A 26,513-nucleotide genomic window follows, 5' to 3' on the forward strand; every position below is an offset into this window, starting at 1 on the left:
TGCAGCCTCTAACCCAGCACTTCCACTTGCTCTGGTGTGTCCCCTTGGTGCTCCCACACTTATGGCAGTTTGGGAGCTTCTGACCATGTTCTACAGGGGCCTTCCTTCAGGAAACATAGTGCAGTGGTATCAGAAGTTTAGCACAGCCTTTGGCCCATTAACTCATCTGCAAAATGAGGATGGGGGGCGGCGGGTGACTTAATGGCCTCTAAGGTCTTTTCCAGCCCGAGATCTAGGATTCTCTGATACTTTACCCCATTTTCTTCAAACCTTTTTGTGTGAGGCATACCCCTTATTCCTCTTCTGACACCCCAGCTGCTAACAAATGCCCTGATGAATGAATGAGGTTCTGGGTTGTCTTCCCAGGCTACCGCCCTTCCTGCAAAGACCTTCCAGTGGCACAAATGACTTACCTAGCTGGCGTAAAGACACTGAAGCTGGAGTCACAAGAAGCATCTAAGCAGCCTGGAAACAGGGACAGGAACAGACCCATTAGCTTGAAGAAAAACGATCCCTCAGAAATAAAGGACACAGCCCAAAGATATACCAAGTTCACAATGAGTGTCTTTACAGAAAGGGGAAAGAGGACACTGTCAGCTGTGATTCTGGTGGCTCCTTACTTACTTCTCTGACACACTGGGACAATGGATGGTTTCAAGCCTGGGGCCACAGTATTCTCTCCAGGCTGGTGTTAGGCCAAGTGCTGAGTAGGCTTGGAGAATTTCAAGTGGGGCCTGTGGTCTCTGAAGGACAGATTCACTACAAAATCTATGCCCCCTCAATTCCTCCTCGGTCTGCTGGCTAGCTCAAATCCGTTTACTAATATTTAGCCAATCAGCTCATTCTTTCTTGATATAATAAACCAAACCATCATCCAAAATTGATTTTCAGCACTCAAGGTGAAAGGAATAACATTAGAAATCCTAACATTTTTTCCCCTTTGTCATATGGTTATGACTTTTTAGGTACTGAGGAGCTGGAGAGCCCTCTCTTTAGGATTCTGGCTGAAATTCAGGATGACAATACTTTACAAAGCAGAAAAGGGGAAGAAGTGAGTCCTGGTAGAGCTTGATCTGTCTGAAAAAAGACAGGTGACATTTTGAGCTATTCTGACATAAATGGAATCTAATTACAGTGAACTTTAGGTAAGAGAATGCCTGTGTTTTGGGGCTCTACTGGAATTCAAATGTACCAAGTGTTAACTCAAATGCAATGCACTGAGTTCCCTTAAAGTCTAAAGGAGGAGAAAATAAAATCCTTGTCTCTGTGGGTGAACACACTCAGAATGGTCTAAAATGGGGTAGTGTGGTTTGCATTCTTTACATAAGCAGGTCTTCCTCTGCTTTGGCAGAGAGACTTGATCTCTCTCATGGTCTTAGGAGGCTACAGTTTGGGAACTCAACTCTCAAAGGGAAGGTTTAGTCAACAAAGAGAAACTCCAGCAAGATTTCTCACCCAGTGGCCTCTTCTTCATCAGGATGACTATCTTATTCAATAAGTTAAGTATCAAGAGGAAGCTGGAGGATCTAGATGACAACATTTTTTTTCTAGGTTTGCTACTGATTGATGACCTTCAGTCAACACCTTTCTCTGAGCCTCATTTCATTAATTCAACTAGCCCTTAGAGCCTACTATACACGTATGGTATCTTCCAGGCAGCTTTGGTAGGTGAGAGCTTCAAGGGAGAGTTACCATACTGGGCTGAGAGCCCACAGAGGAGCCACACCTAGGGAATGATTATGAACTGAGCTCCTAGCTGCCATAACACCATTTATAGGGCATTAAAATGAGAACTCAAACTGTTCAGCTTGTGTGGTTAGAGTAATGCTATGGTTGGAATGCAGCTGCTTGAAGAATGTGGAGGAATTTCTTTTAAAAGATAAATTAGCTGCATTGGCCGGGAATCGAACCCGGGCCTCCCGCGTGGCAGGCGAGAATTCTACCACTGAACCACCAATGCTCCTGCTGGCAGAAAGACTTCTAATAGCTGCCATGTCCTTGCAGTCTCATTCCTCTCATTCAGCACTTTCTTCCCTCTGGGCTGGACCCAGCTCCACCTGGGAGAAGGGGAGCTAACTCACTCTCAGGCTGTGGGATAGCCATCCAAAGACGCTATGTGGCTGAAGGCGGACAAGAAAAATTTAAGATTCCCAAAATCTTCCCTCAAAAAACTACTCAGGTCACTGACAGAAAATATCTTTAGAGTGCCACATTGATGACAGGTTAAGAGAGAGAGAGAGGAAAAAAAAAGAAACCGGGTTTTAAGAAATTCTTTCAAAAGTTTGCTGCTGCATTGGCCGGGAATCGAACCCGGGCCTCCCGCGTGGCAGGCGAGAATTCTACCACTGAACCACCAATGCTCCAGCTGTGCTCGGATCTGCCTCCAGCTGTTTTGTTCAGCTCCACTCCCAGTGGCAGGCAGCATCACTGTAACATGACACTCCATCACGGTAACATGACACTCAGAGGCCTCTCGTGTTCCATTCTGCTCAGTGCCACATAACAGGCATGTCTTGAGACTACATGCAACTATGGCTTTCTGATCGTGTTAAAAACAAAGAGTCTGAGAACAGACATAAACTAATTCTAAATTGTGGAATCCCTTCAGGTCCCCCGGTAGTCTGCTCAGTTTTGAGGACACTGGGAAGCTAGAAAGGAATTCATTCTCTGCTTTCTGGTTTTAAGAAGAGTTCCAAAGAGTTCCAGGGCCCCAGAGCTAATGGATCCTCCTTCACCACAAATAACAGTGCTAATCCAACAGTTATGAAATTGTTAAGCTTTTAACATCTTCTAGTGGTCTATGCAAATTAGTGCAAAGTGAGAAAAAGCAGCTAAGTTTACAAGAAGAAAGAAGCAGCTTCACTTCCTGAAGTCCCTTTCCAAGGCCCAGGACAGTCGGGGTGGTGCCCAAGGTGACTTAAGAATGGTTCAGGAGAGGTCTACGGCCCTCATAAGCCTCCCACCCCAACCATGCCTGCAGAAGCCCTGGGCACTCCCAGACATGGGGGGCCAAGGCAAAGGCCGGCCTGCACTCTACTCTGGCCTAGACACTTCTCTGCTCTTCCCACAAGAGTCACCTCTTGGGCAAATCCCAAGGAGCTTTGGAGGCTGCCTTCTAAAATGAAGCTGAAGCCAGGAACTAGACCTGGATGGAGCAGCTATCAGTCAGTATCCTAGAGCAGATCTGGCCCCGGGTGGGTAAAGCCTACCCCAGGAAATCAATTAACAATTACTTATTAGGCACCTACTGTGTACCTAAGGTGCTGAGAATACAAAGACAAACATGAAACAGACCTTATCCTCAAGGAACTCACATTCTCTCAAGAAAGACAAGAAGTTGGAATACATAAAAACAAGACACATGCCAAGTAAACCTGAGGGAATTTTGTGGTGGGAGGCACCAGCAAGCTGGAGGGTGGGGGGGGGTGTCAAAAAAAGTTGCAGATACAGAGATGGGCTGAGTTTGGAAGAAAACCAAGTATCACACGAAGTGAAGGTAAGGATGAAAGAAGTGGTGCTCCAGGAACTTGAGACAGTCCATGCAAAGCCATGGAGGTAAGAGATGTATGAGAAGCAGGGAGAAGGCTGACTTGGCGGGACTGGTGGATGAAGGAAAGTACCATTCAGGTTTCTAAGGACAAAGGAGTTTGTATATGGGCCTAGAGAGAAGTAGAAGCCACTGGAGTTTTCTGATCAGGACAGTGACCGGGGTCATACCTAAGCTTGAGGAACATCCCATGTTCCAGCCATGGGGAGGATGGAGTGGAAACGGGAAAGACTGGAGGCAGGGAGACCCAGGAGGAGGCCCTGGCAACAGTCTAGGTGAGAGGTAATGAGGGCCTGAACTAGGTGCTGGCATGTGAAAGGAGAGAAGGGCACAGACAAAGACTTGCGGAGGCAGAATACCCAATAGTCATTCCAATAATCAAGCCCTTGGGATCTCAATTCCCCAGGACCACTCACCATTGGTGGTCACCTCCTGCTTGGCTAACGAGTCGTCTGGGCTGGTCTCTGGATGTCCCAAGGCTCTGGGCCTCGGTTCATCTGGCTCATCATCTTCAGGAGTAACCAGCTTCATCAGGCTCTGGTTGCACACATTGGCCATCTCCTTGATGCCTGATTGGACTGATGTAAGGGGCAGCATGGTAGTTAGCTGGAAGAATAGAGAAGCTGGGCTCCTACTCTACCCCTGTGTAACCTCATGTAAGTCCCAACCTCCTCATCTGTAAAATGAGGGGGCTGGACTGTCTGGCCTCTGAGGACCCTCTGAGTTCCAGGTCTACGATCACATGAACTTGAGGTTGTCCTTCAAACATGAAGGTCACAGCACAGACTGAACAACAGGCCAACATAGCCTGACTCATCTTCCCCCTTGGTCAGCTCAGTCCCCACATCCTCTGGATGGCTCTGGTTTCTTTTGCCAACACCCTCTTCTGGTTGCCCGCTTATACTAACTGGCTTACTGCTTAGATCCCTGACAAGGGGTGAGACTGATTTCCATGTCTTGGATCCCAAGGAGAGCACCCAGGAGGTGAGCCCAACAACACTTTTGTTTCTACTGAACAGAGACAACAAAGACTCTTAAATTTAGTCACACACTGATCTCAGTTAGAAGGGGTAGCCTGGAGTTAATGAAGAGTTTTCCAAGAGTCCCCAACTTCTGGAGGGAATAGATAGATAGATAGATAGATAGATAGATAGATAGATAGATAGATAGATAGACAGACGACACAGGATGAGTTGAATATGAAGGGATAATATCTAAAAAATAAAATTAAGGGATGAGAGAGGAATATATTGGGAGGAGAAAGGGAGAGACAGAGTAGGGTATATTACCTCACATAAAAGAGGCAAGAAAAAGCTTTTACAATGGAGGGGAAGAGGGGGGACTTGAGGGGGAATAAGTGAAGCTTATTCTCATTAGATTTGACCAGAGGAGGGAAAAACATACACATTCAATTGGGTATCTTACCATACAGGAAAGTAGGGGGGAAGGGGATAAGAGGGGGGGATGATAGAAGGGAGAGCAGATTGGTGGAGGGGGTTGTCAAGAGCAAACACTTTTGAAAAGGGACAGGGTCAAAGGAGAGAATAGAATAAATGGCAGGCGGGATACGAGGGAGGGAAACACAGTTAATCTTTCACAACATGACTATTATGGAAGTGTTTTGCATAATGGCACATATATAACCTATACTAAATTGCTTGCCTTCTCAATGAGAGTGGGTGGGGAGGGAAGAAGGGAGAGAATTTGGAACTCAAAGTTTTAAAAACAAATGTTATAAATTGTTTTTACATGCAACTGCGAAATAAGATATACAGGCAATGGGGTATAGAAAACTATCTTGTCCCACAAGAGAGTGGGGGGGAAGGGGACAAGAGGGAGTGGGGTGATAGAAGGGAGAGCAGACTTAAGGAAGGGGTAATCAGAATGCATGCCATCTTTGGGGGGGGTGGGAGAGAAGGGGAGAACATTTGGAATTCAAAATCTTGTGGGAATGAATGCTGAAAACTAAAAATAAATTACTTTTTAAAAAAAGATGCATCAAATAAAAATAAAAATAGAAACTAATGAGTAATATCTGATAGAGGTGGAAAAAAAAGATTCCCCAACTTCTCAGCGCCTCCTAGGGTTGGTCTTATCTTTCCTGCCCAAAGGCTAAGGATACTTTTCTTTCGGTCATCATAGGCCAGGCAGGGCAAAACGGCTGTCAGGATCCCCGAGGAGTAGGGCAACATCACTCGGCCGGCCAGCTGGATGAATTCCCTCATCCAGCACATAGCTGTGAGCTGAATCAGATCATCTAAAAGAGAAGGGATCAGAGGCACGCTGAGTCCATGGACAAAAGGTGAGGGGAAAAGTAACCCCAGGATCTTCCTAACCTTGTTGAGAAGACTCTGGCTCATCCTGGAAACCTGGGAACAGCCCGTGCTGGGTTTTCAGGTGAGAACGGCAATCCCTGGAGCTTTGTGCATCAATGCTGCACATGTCGCCAGGAAGGGACAAATGGGCAAGCATCAAATTCCTCTCCAGCACAGGCTACCAGGCCCCATCTTGGTCACCACAATGGTGCTATTCTCTTTCTTAAGAAGCCTCCCACCCTCCGAGGTGCCTGACAGTCTCTCCAGAGTCTGGGTTTGCTCTCCTGTTTACATCCCAGAGGTTCTAGAGAAACAGCTGCAAAAGGACCAAGCCCTGAGAAGAGCCCACAGCTGCAAAGCTGCCACCCTCCAACACTCACCTGAGTCCTGGCAGTGAATCACCAGCGTGTTGGCCATTTCAGCAAACTTGACACTGGAGGGATTCTTCTTAATTTCTTTTAAGAATTCTCCAAGAGCTACCTCACACCTGCCAGGAGGACAGAAAGCAGAGGTGAGTGCCAGCCACATCCACTCCTGGCTGTTTTGTCTGTGGCAACTGTGGTGGTGGTAGTGGGATAGGCCAGGGGGGGATTCTAATTTGGCTGCAAATTGTGGGACCTTGGATAATCACTCAACCTTCTTCAGCCTAAGTCTCCTCAACTGGAAAATAAGGTGGATGAGCTAGATGACCATTCAGCCCCTTCCAAACTAAGTAAGCCAGGGATCTTTTGGAGGACAGGTGACCCAGTCAGAGTCTCTAGGGAACAGAGGGTCCTATCTGTCCTATTTACTCCGTGTAACAATTGGTGACGACAAGAGGAAGCCCTGTGGACAGTGGGCTGCTCTTCTCCTGCTGCTTCCGCATGCATGCACACAAGGACATCCACTGGACTGTTCACACATGGGACTCACATTTTCCGTATTTCTTTGCTGTTGTCTCCCAGGATGGGGAAGAGCCCATCAAGGATCTCAGGAAGGTAATCTAACAGGTTAATATCAGGCACAGACTCGAGAACCAGGATCTGAGCCAAAAGAAAGCAAATGGAAGAGTCACAATCTCCAAAGAACTAAAAAGAGTTGCCTTCCTGGAGTTACCCTGCCAATGACCTCATGAGTCCACACAACCAGTCACTGGGGGAGGCCAGTACAGAGCGGCCACACTTACCCAGGAGATGATGAACTGCCGAGCATACTGATTGTTGGAATAAATCCTCTCACGCAGCAAGGGGATGAAGCTCACTAGGTCAAACTTGTTGTTTTCGGTCACAATGTCCTGTAGGCCAAAGCAGATATTAAATGCAGAGACAGAACTTGGGTGAGACATCAGCCTTCTTCTCCACATTTTCCCCAGAACACCCAGTGGGCCCAGGCATTCTGTCAGCAGAACACAGAGGCGTAGCTGATACTGACTGCTCTGTTACAATTCTGGAAAAGCCAAGTTCCCCTAATGGCTAAAGAAGAGGTAAAGCAAAGGGAACCAAATGGGTGTAGGAGATTCCAAGGGAAACCACCTGGGAGCTATAATGCCAAAGGAGAGGGATGGAAGCCCAAAGGTAGGAATAAGTATGTGACACAAGGAAACAGCAAACCCCTAGGAGACCAAAGAAGGATTTGCATTTAATAAAACTAGCATGTTTCCCTAGAAAGAGCTGGGAGGTAAGCGAATGTATGACCCAAGAAAGGCAAAACAGGAGAGGAAGAAAATGAGGGCGTGAGTGCTGTGTGGGGAGGAGGGGCAGCCAGACAGGCACGATGGTGAATACCTTCAAGAGGCGGTCCAGGAGCTCGGAGCCACTTTTGACATTGGGGTCTGGATCAGCCGCCAACTAGAAGGCAAGGAAATGGGAGAAGCTTAGCACATTACAAACCTCCTAGACGCAGATGGCAATAAAAAATGACTAATGCGGCTTTTGCACTAATCAGCAAACTCAAGAGTCTCTTAGTTTTGGAAGCTGTGTCTGAACAACCTGGGGATGGGCAGAAGAAGCTGGGTTAGGTGAAATGAAACCTCAGCAAGGAGCAGAGGCCAAGCTTAACACCCTTGTCTTTCATGGACTGCGAATTACTGCTGTGTGCAGCTTCAAAATTGAATATTATGCCTCTCTCCATGCTACTCCTTCCCTCCCCCAAAACATTTAATTCTGGGAAAGTGGGCCAGAGCCAGGCTCCAATGCCTCCACAGGGCTGTCTGAAGGCTGAAGCAGCAGCAATGCAGCAGGCCCTTCAAGTTGCTAAGAAAGGTACATAAAGGAGGCCGGGAGGCCAGCATGTGATCTGTTCAGTCATTTTCACATTTCATTTCACAACTTTCAGTTGTGTCTGACTTTTCATGACCCTATTTGGGGGTTTTCTTGGCAAAGACATTACAGTGGTTTGCATTTCCTTCTCCAGCTGATTTTACACATGAGGAAACTGAGGCAAACGGTTTAAGTGACTTGCCTGGGGTCACACAGCTAGTATTTGAACTCAGGTTTTCTTGACTCCAGGCTTGGCACTCTATCCACCATGCCACATAGTTGCCCCTAGCATGTTACTAGGAGAGATCGAAGGTTTCATACAGAAGGAGGGCCTCCACAAGAGCAAAAGCTAGAAGGTTTAATCAAGGTCACCAAGTCATCCCAATAGCCCAGAGCCCCAGCTCCACAGGAAAGGGAAATCTTTACCTTGCTCAGCCCATCAAAAAGCACATCAAAGTGGGGCAGCACAGAGCCCCGGGCCACTTTCACAATATTGTACAGGGCTTCACAGGCGTAGTAGCGCAGCCGGCTATCAGCATCATTGAAGCATGTTAGCACTGGCTCAATCAGCTCCTTCAAGTACAATCCAGAGTCCTGGTGGGTGTATGAGAGATCAAGCAAAGAATGAATAGGCACTCCAAATTCCCACAGATCTACATTCAGCTCCTATTTGATATGGGAGTTTTCAGGAACAAAACTAAGGGCAAAATTTAAGAATCTGGTTTAGGGTCTGCAAAGTAGCACACCCGCCTCCTAGAACCGACCATGGGGCTGAGCATGGTGACTCAGCTATGCTTGATGGTTCCAATACATAGAGAATATAGGTAGGTATGCAGAAAGATTGGGGCTTTGCATTTCTTAGGGGACATTTGGAAGACTCCCCAGACCTACCTTGCCCAATGCAATGGAGCAGGCTGCCAGCCCGATAAGGCCCCCTTTCCGGCTGTGGGGGTGCTGAGAGAGAGCAAACTCCTGGGACAGAATCTGGATAACATGCTTAACTTGTACTGTGTTATTCTGGGCCACAAACTCTCGAACTAGCCTAGGGACAGAAGAGAGAGACAGGGTGGTAAGGCAAAAGCTAGTCTGGAAGCAGAAGCACTCAGAGAGCAGAGCCTCCCCACAAGGGTCTGTCCTGGCCATGCCCATGATTGTTCTCCTCACTATCCCACCCCTAGCCCAGATCTGCATGACGCCCAGGGAAGCCTCCAAATCCACTCCCACGGGAAGTTCAAAGCAGTGGATCTGAAGCCAGCTTGCTCTGGTTCAACACAAAATCCAAGCAGTCAGGAAAAGGACTGCAATACTAAAGTTCCATACTTTGGATCAGGTTAGTGAAAGAAGAAGGATGACTAGTTTAGAAAGGGGAATCGGGAGTTGGTAAGTCTAGGTTCTTTCCTAGTTTTCTGGCCATTTCCCTACCTTGCACCAGTTTCCCTTAACGTAAAATGAAATAATCTAGGGCTCCATTCTGATTAGCCTTCTCTCTTTCTGCATGTTCTCTCCCTTATACCTCACCTTCCTCACCCACTGAGAAAGCAAGAAAACCAAAATCAGGTAAAATAAATTCCTGCACTGGCCATGTCATATATATGGAGAGTGTGTGTATCTGTGTATCTATGTATCTATGTATCTATCTTTCTATGTTCCACTCTGCACTGAGTCCATCACCTTTCCTTCAGGAGGCGGACAGCATCTACATGCTCTCTTGATCTCAGCAACTTCCATGAATTCAACTGCTGGTCCCTATGCAGATGCCCCCCGGTTCTGGATTCACGCACAGCCTCTGTCTCTACATTGCACTAGACTGACCAGGTATGCAGCACCTCTCTCTCCCCTGAGCTCCAGCTCCACGTCACCAACACCTGCTGGACACTTTGAGCTGGATGTGCCATTGGCCTCTTAACTCAACATGTCCCCAACACAGAGCATCTCTCCCCATTACTGTTGAGGGAGAACTATCGGGTCTGTAACTGCGGAGTCCTTCTCAATGATTCCTCTCCCTCAGACCCTCTAAACTTCATGGCTCTGACCTTCCAACTATATCTCCTGTCTGTTCCCTCCTGTCTACTCACACACGCACGTTCATGCCCTCATTACTTGTCAGTGCAGCCTCCTAATTCACCTCCCTGTGAAACTGCTATCCTAAGACACTGTCCTTATCATGTCCCTGCCCAGCTCCCTATCACCTCTAGAAAAAAGCACAGACCCTTCTGTTCGGCTTGCCCAGTCTTTTCCAGTATGGCTCCAGCTACCTTTCCAGACAAACTGGCCTCAGGGCTATTCCCTATACATAGTATTCTCTCTCCTGCCTCCCAGTCCTTGCAGAGTCCTTGTTGTTTCTTGAGGTGCGACCTCCTAGGTGAAGCCTATCTGTATCCCTGCCCTCCCCGCCATTATTAGTGACAATCCCCAGAATATGTGCACATGTTTTCCCCAATATAAATTATAATAAATTGCCCTCTTTGAGGGCAATTTGTGTTTTTGTTATCTCCTACATGCCTGGAACACAGCAGGCATTTAATAAATATTCACTGAATGAATGAAATCTGAGAGCATTTGCTATCTGGCTTACTTCCTGGAGTTGGCAGGATTGAGTTCCTTAAAGTCCATCAGCGCAGAGATGTGCACTTTTAAAATCCCGCCTTACTGAACAGCCTAGGCAGTTTACTTCTGAGACCTGGTCTGTGATCAGAATGAGGCAAGGACTGCTTGGTAATAAACGTTAACAGAAGAGGGTCCAAGCCTATCAGCTCTATCTACGTGAGCAGATTCAGTCAGCTTTCGGCACTGTCTATTCATGGAAACGGACGTACTTCTATCCAGCTCATTCACATGACTCAAACCCAGTGCTAAGTCAGGTCAAACTAGGGAGAACTGTAAACCCCAGGGAACAACCTAGCTGGATGACCTCCCTAATTACAGACCTTGTAGGCCCTTTCCCTTCCTGGGGGCCCAGCATTCACAATGCTCTCAGATTCCTGGCAATCTCTAAAGATCTCCCCTCAGTGGGGTGAGTACTGGAGAAGACTTATGTTGGGATCTGGTTAATTTCCATAGCAACGAGGGAAGATTTTCAGTCCAAGCTGAGAACAAGCAGGCCCATCTAATAAATCTGTCTTTCAACTTCTCCTGCTCCTTCTACGGGCCAGATCAGTCAGGTAAGAAAGCCTGGAGTTTGCTGGGCAGGAGTTGAGAAGGCACTGCAGATGCTGCCTAGCACAGCATTGGTGGTTCAGTGGTAGAATTCTCGCCTGCCACGCGGGAGGCCCGGGTTCGATTCCCGGCCAATGCAGCAGCTTTTTCCCTGGGCTCCCTCTGTTCTGCTGCTCCTTCAGAACACAAGGGCTTTTTTGAATCACTGCACACTTCAGTCTGTGAGTATATAAACACACTCCATATGGGAAAAATACTGACCATTCCACAGCCTCACTCACATCTTTAACTTCTAAAGGAATGCTTGCCACACTCCTCATTCTGTCACCGGACTGGGAACCAATTCAGAATGTGAACAGTGCACAGACAGACTCGTGAAATTTATGGTACTGAACACGAGGGGCAGGAAAAATGCCCAAGTCTTCACGTTTTCCTTTTACCCTGGGGAAAGAGCGAGTCTAACTCTAGTTTCTGTCCCAACACATCTGGAAGTCCTAATGTACAAATGTGCAAACACTTCGCCCCCCCTAAACCTTAGCCCCTAAACCTTCTTCAGCTGCTGGTAGCTGGACAAGAGTGCCGTGAACAGCACATACACAAGGGGGCTCAAGGTGGATGCTGTAGAACGCTGCTAGCACAGCTGCTGACAGCTGGAGCATTGGTGGTTCAGTGGTAGAATTCTCGCCTGCCACGCGGGAGGCCCGGGTTCGATTCCCGGCCAATGCAGTAGCAAACTTTTTTTTTTTTTTAAAAGAAACCCTAACAGGATGAACCTGATGTTTAGTTCTGCATGAAATACTCAGAAAAAAGTTATTTCCCGGCATGTCTTCTACCTTGGGTTGTAAATATCAGTTCCTAGGAAGGTGCAGAAACACCAAGTCCTTGACTGGCGGGGACCAGGGAAAGGGTCCTGTTCACCAGTGTCTCGGCAGGCTCTGAGATGCACTCTAGCACCCCGTACTCCTCTGTCACTCTGGCCCTCCCCCACATGCTCAGGCAGGCACTGCAGTCTCACTTCCCGATAAGCCAAGGAAGGGCAAGCTGCAGCAGCACAAACACCTGGGGCGGTAAAAGCAGCCCTGTGTCTTAGGGAAGGCTCAGGTGGAAGAAAAGCCCTAGTCAACAGGTGAGGCTACTCCAAATGGCAGCCATGCCCTGCTGGCCGGGCTCCCAGAGGCCTTCTCAACCCCAGAAACAAAGGCCATTTTCATCCCCTCGGTCCCTTCAGGAAGCCTACTGCCCGAGTCTCCCAAATCTAAGCTTGATTCTCTCCAGGGTCCTTTCTGAGTCATCTCCTAGTTTCTAGTTTCTCTCAAGGAAAGCAGGACAGGCTAATACTGGACCAGACTCCGGATGCTGTCATCATCACAGGGTTTGCCTGGCTAATCAATGCCACATGTGGCTCCATAAGCCCCTTGGCTCAGTAATTCATGTTTGAGGAGCTGGCTTAGAAGAACTTGGGAGGAAGGGGCAGGACTAGGTAAAGGAAATGGGTATCCCTTGATCCACCGGAGAGCACTGCCTCTGGATTCCCAGCTTTGCCACTTCTACCTCAGTTTCCTCATCTGTAAAATGAGGGGGCTAGACTTGATGGCCTCTGAGTTTCCGTCTGGCTCTGAATCTATAAACTTTATGCCAAGAAATTAGCACTTTGTGTAAAAACACACACACACACACACACAGAGCACTACTTAAGCCATACACATTAAAATAGCCATATCCAGCTGGAGAGCATCAGACACAGCTGACAGAATCCTATCTATTCTCCTGGTCACAGAATTCCAGTAAAGGTGGGGAGTAGGGGCCAAAGAAGAGGAAGAGTCATATTGAAGGAAATGAATGAGGAAATTTCTCCAACTCTCCTCTCGATTCTCCAAAACATGCACCCATCACACAGTGAGTTAGCATTCCCAATTCATGGATCAGACCACGTCTGGAGCTGAAATGTGACTCTTAAGTTCCCCAGGTTCATCCTTCAGAGCTTTCTCTTTTTGACTTTATGGGGAGAAATCTCGAACTGGGCTGGCCTAAATCAAATCAACATTTACTTACTAAGCACCATCAGAGACAGATCACTGTATGTACCAGGTGCTCAGTGCCAGACTAGGCAGTACTACATAAGAAGTGTCTTAGGAAGTCACAGAACAAAGTATCAGTGCAGTCAGGGAGTGGGGGATGGGGGGGTTGTGTGTGTGCTTCTAAATGACTATCACTGGAGCAAAGAATCCCTATGTTGGAAGGAACTTCTGAGTCAACCTGAGTACAACTCCCACCTTCAGAATCTCCTGAACAACATATTTGCCAAGTGGTCATCTAGCATGTAAGGGGGACCCTCCTAACACAAGAAAGAACAACTGTTTCTGAAAGGGCACTTTTAAAGAAGTACCACAGGAGAATGCTGAAAGGCAGTAAACACAGGTCATATTTTTACACAAACCTTCTTAACCATGCCTGGGCAAGGCAGCTGCGTAAAGAATCTCACTGTTCTCTCAGACATGTCTTAGGAGTCCAGGGCCCATCACTGCTGTCCTCACTTCACAGGAGAAGAAACAGGAGTCACAGAAGTGAACTAACTGGCCTGTAATCCTGTAGGCAGCAGGATGGAAAGCCTGAGGGGGCTGCCTTAGTAAAAACCAAACTGTGGCTCTGCAGGAAAATCTAGATGCACTCCCATTTATTTAATAAACTTCCGTAGGACCGAAGAGTAAGGAAGTAAGGATATAGGACAAGATCACAAAAGATAAAAACACAATTTGAGTTACAGAAAAATGAAAGGTTTTTGCACAAACAAAACCAATGCACTTAAAATGAGAAGAGAAACATTTCACGGGAAAAATCAAGGTCTCTTTTTAATATACATACACATATATAAATTGTACGTGCATATAATTGATCAAAATTTATAAGGAGTCATCCACCTATTGATAAATGGTCAAAAATATGAACAGGCAGTTCATAAAGGAAGATATCCAAGCTATCAACAGCCATAGGAAAAACCGCTCCCAATCACTGACAGAGAAATACAAACGAAGGCAACCCTGGGATCCAGCTCACACACAGGCAGGCAGGCAGGCCACAAGCATTAAATGCTTACTACGTGCCAGGCACTCTGCTAAGCACTGGAGGTGCTTACACTTACTGGAGGTGCAACAAGAATAATAATAATAAAATGATAGCCAACATTTATATGGTGCAAAACAGAGGACAGGAGTTTACTGTTTCCAACACTGAGTCCTTTGCCACAGCTCTTACGTACGACCCCTCCTCTCCTTTGACGCTGTCGTCACCTCACGCTGGACTAGTGCAACAGGCTGCTGATGGGCCTCCCCTCAGCTGCCAGTCAGACTGTGTCTACTGTCCCTTACTCAGTAAGCTCCAATGGCTCCCTATCGCCTCCAGGATCACATACAAAATCCACTGGTGCTCAATGTCCTTCAAAACCTGTGCTCCACCCCCACTCCCACTCCCTTCTGGGCTTCTTTCACAACATCCTTGATCCAGTGACACCAGTTGTCCCTCATGCCTAGAATTTTTCGTTTCTACCTCCAGTCTTCCTTCAAGTCTCAGTTAAAACCCCGCTCTCTATGGGGAGCCTTTTTGGATTCCCGTTAATTCCAGAGCTTTCCCTCTGTTGATTATCTCTAATATAGCTTGCATAGTGCTTGTCTCTACGTAGCTGTTTGTATGTTGTATCCTCTATTAGTCCATGAGATACCTGAAAGCACAGAATCTTTTGCCTCTCTTTGTATCCCCATCATTTAGCACAGTGCCTGGCACACAGGAGGTATCTAATGAATGTCCATTAAATGACTGACTTTGAGGGAAATGTCCATACATTTCTCTTATATTCTAAAGGGTAAAAGGAAAGTAAAAGCCAATCTATGTTAAGTGCTTTAATGGGAATTCGGCCTAGTAACTGACCATCTAACAACTGGAAAGATAACCGCTGGGAGTGTGAACTAAGGCCAGCAGAGAACAGTGACCCCCACAAACCCCTGAGGGTTAGATTCCCCCAGGAATCAGGAGGGGAGGTGCTGATCACAGGGCCCTGGGGTGGAGTGGGGGGTGGCAGCATTTCCCAAACCCTAGCTCCTCTTTCAGCATTTTTTGTGTTTTCCCCTTAGAAGTGTGAGCTCCTTGAAGGCGGGGAATTGTCTGACTTTGCATCCTCAGAGATCAGTAACATGCTTGGTGTACAGACTGTTGTTGTTTGTCCTTTGTTACTGAAGAGGGCCAAACATCGGGGAGGTGATGCCATGACATGCGGGTGAACTGGATTTAAGTGAGGTAGTGCAGAGTCACCAGCCTCACCCCTCTGGAGCCAACGGGGTCCAGGGACAAGATGTAGATCAGGACGACTCAAGATGACCCTGGATGCAATGGGAGACCTTGGTCTTTTTAAGCTAAGGTCTTTCCCAGGTCTCAGTTTGACTGAGACAAAGCCCATTCAGCGATTAAGGCTACATAAAGATGAGGCAAAGACTGGCCTCTTTTATCCAGTTAAAAATTAAAAAAAAAAAAGTCAGTCTGGGAGGGGACTTCTGGCCAAAACCAAAACAATCGCTATTTATGTTCAGTCTGAGCCATCAGGACCCAAAGACGAAGTGAAGCTTGGGCTGGGATCTACTGTTGGCCAATCAATGAGAGTCAGAGTGATTTGGGTTTAAGGTATGGTCCAGAAAAAAGAAATCCAGCCTGTAAACACCAAGATATTTTGTGTGGTTTCAGTGATCAAAATTTATATTCCTTTGGGCAGAGCACCCATAGGTAAGGAAGCAGAGGGAAGGAGGGAGGAAAGGAAGGAAGGAAGGGAGGAAAGAAGGAAGGGAGGGAGGAAGGAAGGGAGGGAGGGAGGAAGGAAGGAAGGAAGGGAGGGAGGGAGGAAGGAAGGAAGGAAGGAAGAAAGGAAGAAAGGAAGGAAGGAAGGAAGGAAGGAAGGAAGGAAGGAAGGAAGGAAGGAAGGAAGGAGGGAGGGAGTTGCACTGCTCAACTGGAACTGGCTAGTTGGGTCCCCAGCTACTACTACTCACAGGTTGTTTGTCCTTCTTTCTCAAAGAGGACCACAACAACAGGAAGGTGATGTCATGATTTGCAAGCAAAGAGAAGGTGCTTTTTAAATGTCTATCGACTCAGAGTAAGAGCATACACATTACACAAGTTTCTAGTGGCTTTCCGAATTTTTAATTTTTGTCATTCCTTTTTTTAAAATAAATTTTTATTGATTAAAAAATGATTGATTTTTTTAAACATCATGCTATAAATGAGTCCATGTCTCTTGAACCAGATCAATTAATCATACTTCAGGGTATTGAGAGAGCCTGCAACTGTGATTGCAGAGATACTATTGATGATCTTTGAGGAACTGTGGTGATCAAGAAGGGTTCTCAGCAATGAGAAATGGACAGATATGGCCCCAATTTTCAATAAATGGAAGAAGACAATTCTTCAAACTAAACCCCAGTGACCTTAACATCCAGTCCTGGTTATTTAAAAGTTTGTGAACTTAATCAATGAGTGTTTACTGAGCACATACTATATGCCAGGGACTGTCCCAGGTGCTAGAGCAGGGGTTGCCAAACACTAGCTCTCAAGCTAAAAATGATTTTTATGCTTAGAACGGTTTTTACATTTTAAAATAAAATTTCATTGTATTTTACAATAAAATAACCATTCTGAGCTCACTGCAGTAGTTTGCTGACCCCTGTCCTAGCGATACAAAATCAATGAAACTGTCCCTGCCTTCAAGGGCCACATATCACAGAATCAGAAAACATGAACTGGGAGTGATCTCAGAGACCATCTAGTCTCATTTTACCATCAATATCTCATTTTGCCAATGAAGGAGGTTAACACAGATAGCATCAGGAATATACATTCAATTGGTGGAAAAATATGTACACATACAAGAACATACAAAATATATACAAATAAAAACCAAGTAATTTGAGGGATAGGTGAGGCAGTGGAGGAATTATTATTCAGCCTGGCAAGGTAGGGTCGAATCAGGCTGTCAAGGGCTTCAAAAAGAGAAAGAGTAACTACTAGGCACCATCACACCTAATAGCAAATTAAGCCAAAGTAATTCATTTTCATTTTTGCTAGGGTAACTCTTCTTCTAAATTGGAAATGTAGACATAGTTTATTTGGAATTCACCAATGCTTTGGTATATTAGAAACGAATCTATCATGACAGTCTTAGGTACAGGCTGGAGAAATATAGGATGCATGACAAGAGAATCAAGTAGATACAGAACAGATGAATGGCTGCTCTCAAAGTGCTAATTAATTGATTCAACAACAAATATTTATTAAGTCCCTACTATGGGCAAAGTAGTAGGCTAAGACGGTAGAGGGGATGGTGGCGGCACACAACACAAGCACAGATCTGTGTACTACAGGGTACAGGGTAAAGAAGAGATCCAGACCAAGAACTTTAGGAGTATTTGAGAGGGAGAAGGTCCCAGTGGCTGAGAATGATTGAGGAAGGTTTTAGAAGGGAGGGGATAGGAGGTTAGTGACTAGACCCTCCATTTCCATTTAACCACAACATCAACTGGCTTTTACGAAGGGATATTTACTTTAAATAAACATATAGGTATCTCCTTCAGAGTCACTCAATAAACACTGATTAAGTGGAACCTGGATAGAAGACAAGGATTTTGAAAGGCAAAAATGAGGAATGTGCTCCAGAGAGGGCACCAGCTTGTTCAAATGCATGGAGGAGAGAGCTGACATGCCCAGTATATAAAATAACAAATGGTCTTGTTTGGCTGGAAGGGAAGGAAGGAAGTACTTAATTAAGTGTCTCTTATGTGCCAGGCACTGGGCTAAGTACATTACAAATACTATTATCTCACTGATCCTCACAATAACCTTGAGAAGGAGGTGCTGTTATGATCTCCATTTTCTGTTGTTCAGTTATTTTAGTCATGGTCAACTCTTCCTGTCTCAGTAAGTGTCTGAGATGGGATCTGAACTCAGGACTTTTTGTTCCAGGCCCAGCACTCTGTGCACTGTACCACCGAGCTGCCTCAAGTACAGTACAGGGAGGAGATGAATGTGAAATTAGGCTGGAGAGGCAGGATGGAGCCAGGCTGAGCTCTTACCCTAGAGTTTCTGAGCAGGCGAATGCCACAGGCCAATGCCTTAGCAACATCATTCTGGCCGATGGCTGAAATGTGAAACAGAAAGGGGGAGAACTGGCAACAGAGTGAAATTACAGCAGGGCCTCTTCACCCTTTTGTGGGTGGTCCAGTGGAGCCCATGGATGCCTTCTCCCAACAGTGCTTCTAAATAAATAAATAAAAACAGATGGGGTTACAAAGGAAACCAATCACACTGAAATCTAGTAATCAAACAATGTTTTTTAAAGTTCATGGACCCCAGGTTAAGATGCTCTGAATTTGGGATTATTACACTAGTGCAGATAAAAGGTGGTCATGGGAAGTTGGGGGGAGATAGGGGTGAAAGCTGTTGAGAAGCAGTAACTAATGACAACTGGATTCTAGAGAGTGAAGGAGGAGGAAGAGTCAACAATAATCTGGGTGACTGAAATGTCGGCAGTATCCATCTGCAGAGAGAAGGAAGTGAGGAAGAAGGCACAAGAAAATGAATTCAGTCTTTTTTTGAGTGAGGTATTGAGGGGCTTATAGGACAAGCAGGTGGAAATGTCCAGCAGGTGAGCGGACACGTGGAGCCAGAGCTCAGGCTGGATTGTACAGATATGGCGCGCAAAACCCCCCCCCCCCCCCCCCCGCCCCGATTCCACGGGAATAGATAAGAGCACATAAGGGAAAGACCCTGATGTTGGGAAAGATTGAAGGCAAGAGAAGAAGGGGACAATAGAGGATGAGATGGATAGAAAGTATCATGGAAGCAATGACCATGAGCTTGGACAGACTTCAAGAGAGTGTGAAAGGCAGAAGGGTATAGTGTGCTATGGTCCATGGAGTCACAAAGAGTCAGACGCCACTGACCAACTAAACAACAACAACATCATAAGGGAAAGAAGAGGGCTTAGGACAGTTCTGGGAGACTACTCATTCTGAAGGTACAGAAAATGGAATAAGATCCAGGAAGTGGCCAGGAGTCAGGCCTCTCCTCCCACTGGTGCTGCAGGGTGATCACCTCTTGAACAATTTTATCGCAGATTCAACAGGTCTAAATGGCATGCTTCTCCTACCTGTGGCTCACAGAGAGCAGAATGAACAATTAATAACTAGGATTACAGGATCACAATGGCCATGAAAGGCTGAACTGAACTAAAATTTATTAGAGGTACCTTATTAAGTCCTATACTTAAGCAAAAAGATCAGTTGATAAGTAAAAAAATAGAAAAGAAGTAACTTAACAATAATTCTTTTAAAAAAAAATTAGCCTTTTCAGCTGACTCTAATAATCTACATGCAGGTCGACAATACAACGTAGCTGCCAAGTGCCCATGACATGTCCAGCCATAGTAATCAAAGGATATTATCCAGAACAAGGAAATTAGTTATTCTGTGCTGGTCAAAGAACATCTGGAGTGTACTGTTCAATTCTGGGTGACACATTTTAATTAGGACATTGTTACACTGACCCATATCAACAGAAAGGTGGCCAGAATAGTGAGAAGACTTGAAACCAAGTCATATGAGAAATGGCTGAAAGAGTTGGGATGCTTAACTTAGAAAAGAAAAGGCTTGGGCTGAGAGGCTGGGGGAGGGGAGGATGACTGTCATCCTCACATGATGTATGACTGCCATCCTCACATATCTGAAGGGCTAGCATGTGAAGGGATCACATTTAGTTGGTAGAATTCCAGAATGTAGAACTGAGACCAATAGGCAGAAGTAACAGGGAGGCTGATTTTGACTTGGTATAAGAATTAATTTTCTAAACAATGAATGACCTCCAGGAAGGGAATGGGCTCCATTTGGAGGTACTGAATCTGGGGTCACAAGATAGATACATGAAGACGGTGGGAGATGAGAATAAATTGAAGGCTTCTTCTAATTCTAAGATTCTATAATTTGATGGTTCAGCCATCTTTATCTTCAATTAAACTACCTCACTTGCAAATTTCACTACAGTTAAATACAGCCATTCCCAGTGATTTATTTCAGTTGGAGAACCATATTCTGAAATTAGAAGTTCTCAAAATGTGGTCCAGGGACCCCTCCCCTTCCTTGGGGGGGGGGGGGTCTAAAATATAAGACAACATTATCTGTCCATTTAAAATGCTCCTCCCTTTTTCAACTACAGTACATATCTGTATAATATTGGATTTTCTTCATATACTTCAAACCAAAACAACACATTACAACACACTGAATACAGAAGCAGATATGACATATGGTTGTCTTCTATTAAACCAGATATTAACAAGATTTGCAAAAATATCTAAAACAATGACACTCTTTTCACTAAATATTTTTTATTTTGGAACAAAGTTATTTTTCATAAAAATGTTATTTAAAAATGAGTTTATTTTAAAATGATAAATTAAAACTTCTAAGGTAGTAAATATCAATAGATATAACTCACACAAACAAAAGTCCTTAATAATTTTTAAGACTATAAAGGAGTCCTGAGAACAAAAAGTTTGAGAATCAATGTCCTAAATGAGAAAACTATATTGTAAATAACCAATCTTGTAGTCTTTACCAATTTTCCCACATCATCAATTTTATGCATATTTTTAGTGAATTGCTTCGCCAACCAGGAAAAGCAATAAAAAGGCCATTCAAAGCCTGTTTTAAACCGAGCCTTCAGACCCAGTCTTTGCTCTGGCTTAAAGAGGAAATCCAGGATCCTTCTAGCTCTAACCAGAGCCCCATTCAAACAAGGCCAGAATCAAGGTGATAGAATCATTCAATTCAACCAGCAAACACTGTAATGCAATAAACACACTGGGGACATAAAGACAAAACCAACAACTGTTCCCTGGCCTCAAGGAGCTCACATTCTATAGTAACAGACTGGCAGCTTAAATGCACAGAACAAAGCCCTTTGGAGGTCATCATCACTCATCACAGGATTGGTAAAAACGAAGGAGCAGCCTTCTTGAGGCAGGTTTGGGTCTCGATTATTGCTCTTCTAGCTGCTCTTGGTTGTTCAGGGATTCAGGCACAACAACTTGTTGGACAGCACTTTCCAAAGAAAGGTTTGTAGCAGATTTCCAAAGTCAATCACTTCTAACTGTCCCAAGAGAATGTGGGACAATCTTCACCACCTGCTTTGCTAGGAGACTGATGTTGAGTTTCTAAATGTCATCAAGTTCAAATGAATGAACTGGAAGAGCTAGAAACTTTGTCCCCTCTTGTACCCCTGCTCCAAAGGTCTAGAAGATAATCAACAGCACATTTACTGAATACTTACTAGGCACAAGGACTTGACAAACTGATGACAGGTGGGGGTGAGGGGCCAGAACAGACATTTTTGGATCTCTGAGCTCGTGAGCCCCCAAGGGCAGCCCAATGAAGGGCTGGATTTGAACCCTGCCTTTGCTGTCTGCTGTCTGGGTAACTCTAGCTAGGCAAGTGACTGACCTTCTCTGGGCCTCATCTGTACAAAGAGAGGGTGGGACTAGATGGCTTCATGTCTCTTCTGGTTCTAAATCTATGATCCTACAACAGGCTTTCTGACTTCAGCTAGACTACAGATCCTCCGGAGTCCTCGTGGATCAGGAACTTCTCGAAAAAGACACAAATGCAAGTTCTCTGATGGGCCTTTCACAGGATTCTGGTCAAAGCATTGGGGACCAACAATTCCTACGGGGAGTCCAAGTCACTGGTGATGCATTCAGGGTTGGTTCTTGACCAACCAATTCAAAACTGGGTCTCTGAGCTAGTGTTTCCTTCTCAGGAAAACAGCTATGGAACTTCTTTCCCTATCTGCTCTTCCCCCATGACAAGAAGTAAAGTGGAAAAGACTCTAGACTTGGTAGCCGGGGAGAGTGTGTTTCTAACCCAGCCTCTGGAAAATCACTTAAGGTCTCTGAAACTCAAGTTTCTTCATCTGCAAAATGAAGATACCACACTATCACTCCAAGGGCTGTTGTGAGGGTCAAGTGCAATTATTCATGCTAAAAATGTGGGATTCCTCCTTCTGCCAAGTCCACAGGACTCTGTGCCTCTTGTACTCTTATGGTTTCCCTTGTCTCAGCATTATGCCGAGACCTTGTGCCTCCTTCTAGATCGTACAGCTCTCGAAAGCAGGAACCAATTCATCTTTATATTCTCCATAGAGCCTCAAAGGATTCTGGACATAGGAGATGCTCGATAAATATCTGAACGGAAGGGTGCCAAGAAATCCAAGTGAAAAATGTTTTATTTCTTTCAGTACAATGACTATTTAATGATGTGGCCAGACTCTGAAAATGACTATCTCCCATCATCCATGAAAGGTGGTGTTCCCATCAAATCCAAGACAGACACGCTGAAATCTCAGTCCAAGATACCTTACCCCCTGGAAAAGGGGTTCTGAGGATACAGGGGTTGAGGGAGAGTGAACCAAAGATAACACAACAGCCTGGAATGTAGTAGATGCCCCATCAACATTTACCACATTCCGTTCGTTCATCACACTGTTTCATGACCTCAGGGTTAAAAAACAAAGTCTTCCAGTTTACAGATTCCAGGATGACAACAGCCCACACTTATCTAGTAATATGTGTTATTAACCATTTTCTGCCAATCTGTGAGATAGGTATAGCCCAGAGGGGTTAGCTGAACCGCCCAAGGTTGTACCATGTAGAGCCATGGCCCTGGGGTTCGAATCCACATCTCTCCAGAACGCAGGCTGAGCACTCCTACCATACAAGCCTCTTACACTGAACAGGGGAGGTAGTTTATCTGTCTTGCCATCTACCCAGCAAGGGGAGAATCATCCTAATTCCAAGAAGAAGTGCTTTCTTGGTTATGTATTACCACGCAGAGTTTCAATTTCTATTCAATTCTTGTCAAAATGAAGCTAGAAAGTCATCAGAGCTGCTGGGGGGCGGGGGGGGGGGGCAGGCAGGGGGAATTCTTGGCCTCCCAGAACCAGCCTTTGGGGCACGTGGCTCTACGTTCCCTATTCCTCCAAACAGCACAGCTAATGCCATTCACAGGGGAAGCCGGATTCTGTCAGAGTCTCACAGCTGTGTAAAGGTTTAGCCAGTTCTTGCTCAGAGATGCTCAAAGCACCGTTAAACCCTTCTCACCTTCTTATGATTCGCCTGACTGGTGCCTCACACCTCAGACACCGTGTTCCTCTGCCTCAGCAACTCCAAGGTAATGATCTATGTGGCAAAGCACACGAGGGAGTAGGAAAGATGGCCCAAAATGTCCCAAACACTTTAAAAACAAGAAATCAGGCCGGCATCTGATCCTGTTACCCAGGGAACCAGGTTCATTTTCTTCCCTGAGACGAGGATGATGCCCCGCACAAGTCCACTCTGAATGCTAACTCCTCTGCTGGCCACGTGCACAATGTATAAGAGGAGGGGATGAGATGGGAGTGCCTTTACGGTCCCCAGGAGATCCCAGCCTCCCGCCCTGTCTGGAGGGGCAGCAGCAAACCCAAAGGTGAGTGCTTCACAGCAAGCCGTGCTTTTCACTTTTAGACCCAAAGTTTTGAGCTCACTTGTTCATCCTCCACAAATGAGTAATGCCTGTGACTCTGACTCATCTGTGGCTTTGCAGTCAGTCATACCGGATTATGTGGAGTCTACAGGCGCGTTTAAAGGCTGTGAAAAATCAACTTCGGAAACATCTGCTAGAACACGGGAAAACGGGAAGAGAGAGATCCCTTACAACACGGGTAGAAATAACACACCAAGTTGGACGGTTCAATGCTGGGCCTCTGACAATAGGTTATCATACGATAAAGCCCAAGTAGGGCCGGAGAATCGATAAAAACTGGGCAAAGCCCAAGGTCCTGGAGGTCTCCCGATGAGTGACACTTTTCACTGACCCTACAAGCGAGCTGGGGAGCCTCTTTCTGAAGCTCGCCGCTGCCCCGAGCCCGCTCTGCTTGACAGCGCCCTCCGTGCCAACCAATGCCCCATCACCCGGGCTGTCTACGGGGAGGGGGCGTGACTGCGGAGAGGGTCAGAGGCGTCTGCGCACAAAGGGCCGAACCCTCCCCCTGAGAGTGGCCAGAAGGTAGTGTTCAGAACCGATTTCTCCCCGGGGCACCGGTACCTTTAGAGTTCAAAAGGAGTGGCCGAACCTTGGGTTCAAATCCCGCTCCGCCATTCACCTCTCAGAGCCTCGGCTTCCCTACGTGTAAGACAAGAGAAGAGAGGGCTCTGCAGGCCTCATCACTGAGCTCGGGGGAGGCCCGAGTCCCTCATCCCCTGGTCTGGGCCGGGGTCACGCGAGGCAGCAGGGGTTCACGGTCACCTCTTGTCACTCGCAGGGGGAGCTGCTGCCTAGAGCCGGTGTTTGGGGGGAAGGGAAGGGACAAGGCGTCCTTTACGGTAAACCCCTACAGTGGGAAGCGCCGGAAGGCAAAGGAACGGCAGGCGGTCACGGAGCCGAAGGAACGGCACAGGGCTCGGGACTATTGTAAACTGTTCAAGGGCTCTGGCCTACGCGGGGGCTTGGGCAAGCCCCTTCCTCTCCCTGCTGTGTCCCCTCCTCTGGTACAAGTCGGTCCTGCGACTTTTTGAGCATCCTCCAATTCTCTGCTCCTCGAACAAAGCAACAGAGAACCTGCTTTCCCAGGGATCACTCCACCAACAGTGCACTTGGTTTTCCACAGCCCACTCTACCAACAATGCACTTGCTTTCCCCAGCTCCACTCCACCAACAATGCACCAGTGCAGCTGCTTTCCCCCAGCTCCACTCCACCAACGACGCAGTGGGGCGCCTGCTTTCCCACGGCCGGGGAGAGGTGGGGCTCGGGGGCGGCCAGGTTGCCCCTCCCCCCTCTAGACCGCCCGCCCCCCCCCACCGACGGCTCTTACTTCTCGATCTCCAGCGCCGCCACCTTCCTCTTCTCGTACAGCTTGTCGTTGAGGGCGCGCACGATGTTGGGAGTGAGGGGCGCGAAGTCCTTCTCCGCGTTCATGGCGGCGGCGAGGACGAGGAGGAGCCGGAGAACGGGGACGAGAAGCGGGGTCCCGGGGGCCCGGCGGGGACGTCTGCGGCTCCGCGCTCGCCCGCTCCGCGCTGCCGCTGCCTCATGAGCGCCGCCGCCGCTTCCTCAGCCCGGGCGGCTCTCGCGGCTCCGGAGCCCGCCTCCCGCGCGTGCGCACTCGGCGGCTCGCGCGCCCCGGCCCCCCGCCTAGAGGGGCTCCGGCTCCGGTCCTACCTGAGGCTCAGGCTCCGGAGGGCAGCTCACGGGGCGGAAGCCATGTTACTCGAGTCACATGACCCGCCCGAGGCCGCTTCCGCTTTCCGTAGCTCGAGGCCCCGCCTCCTCATCCCTTTCAGGCCCGCCCCTGCCAAGGCAGGGACACGCCCCCTTACGTCGGAGGCCCCACCTCTGCCCCGAGGGGACTTCAATTTCCAGCACGTGGTTGTCTCTCTGAGAAGTAAGAGTGAGCTGGAGAAGAGGCTTCCTTAGGATCCCGGGATTTAGAGCTGGGAGGGGAGCCTGGAGCCCCTCTCACTCCACCCTGCAGCCTTTCTGGTTTTTACATAATAACAGCATTTCTATAACGCTTTACGGTCTGCAAAGTACGTGAATTCATTCTGTTTTACAGATGAGGAAACCAAGGCAGAGGCTAAGCCACTGTCCAAGGTCACTCAGCTACTAAAAGTCTGAGGCTGGATTTGAACTTGGATCTTCCTCACTCCAGGCCCGCTCAATGTAACTTCTATTTTGTTTTACTTATGTTTTCAAGCATTCATTTTCTCTCCTTCCCATTCCACCCTTCCAACACCCCCTGAAAAAAAAAAAGGACAATAAAACATAGCTGTGTGACATTGGGTAAGTCATTTAACCACTGCTTGCCTCAGTTTCCCCTCCTATAATAGCACCTACCTCTCAAGGTTGTTGTAACAAATGAGATAACATAGGAAAATGATTTTTAAACCTTAAAGTCCTATGTAAATGTTAACTATTATTACTATCAGGAAACCAAAGCCCAAAAATGCCCACTGGTGAGATCTTCCACAAGCTGCTCTTTGCCTATGGCATTGTGCTGACAGAACTAAGCCCTATAAGAGATCTATAGTCACCCAAAAGATGGCCTAACTATACAGAAAAAACCAAGTGGATGAGAAATGCATATTGTACAAATGTGCAGTTGGATTGATGAAAGCATAATACTCACCCACCTATGTA

The 26,513-nt window shown here is 46.8% G+C and overlaps 1 protein-coding gene and 4 non-coding genes across 5 annotated transcripts in view; 2 read left to right on the forward strand and 3 right to left on the reverse strand.

The window, feature by feature from the left end:
- Positions 1–25,570, reverse strand: part of VAC14 (VAC14 component of PIKFYVE complex) — a 137,871-nt gene extending 112,301 nt beyond the window's left edge. The window contains exons 1-10 of the mRNA XM_036751805.1: positions 25,189–25,570; positions 8,991–9,141; positions 8,526–8,693; positions 7,626–7,688; positions 7,028–7,135; positions 6,775–6,884; positions 6,243–6,349; positions 5,670–5,804; positions 3,964–4,116; positions 414–465 (exon numbers count right to left, since the gene is read on the reverse strand). Of these exons, the coding sequence (XP_036607700.1) occupies positions 414–465; positions 3,964–4,116; positions 5,670–5,804; positions 6,243–6,349; positions 6,775–6,884; positions 7,028–7,135; positions 7,626–7,688; positions 8,526–8,693; positions 8,991–9,141; positions 25,189–25,292 (1,151 nt within the window). The 5' untranslated portion in view covers positions 25,293–25,570. The remainder of the gene's footprint in view (positions 1–413; positions 466–3,963; positions 4,117–5,669; positions 5,805–6,242; positions 6,350–6,774; positions 6,885–7,027; positions 7,136–7,625; positions 7,689–8,525; positions 8,694–8,990; positions 9,142–25,188) is intronic.
- TRNAG-GCC lies at positions 1,890–1,960 on the reverse strand. Its single transcript has one exon. It is a non-coding gene; the product is annotated as a tRNA-Gly (tRNA).
- TRNAG-GCC lies at positions 2,290–2,360 on the reverse strand. Its single transcript has one exon. It is a non-coding gene; the product is annotated as a tRNA-Gly (tRNA).
- TRNAG-GCC lies at positions 11,324–11,394 on the forward strand. Its single transcript has one exon. It is a non-coding gene; the product is annotated as a tRNA-Gly (tRNA).
- TRNAG-GCC lies at positions 11,911–11,981 on the forward strand. Its single transcript has one exon. It is a non-coding gene; the product is annotated as a tRNA-Gly (tRNA).
- Positions 25,571–26,513: the final 943 nt, after the last annotated feature.

The sequence above is a fragment of the Trichosurus vulpecula genome, chromosome 3 (assembly GCF_011100635.1).
Source record: "Trichosurus vulpecula isolate mTriVul1 chromosome 3, mTriVul1.pri, whole genome shotgun sequence".
Lineage (NCBI taxonomy): Eukaryota > Metazoa > Chordata > Mammalia > Diprotodontia > Phalangeridae > Trichosurus > Trichosurus vulpecula.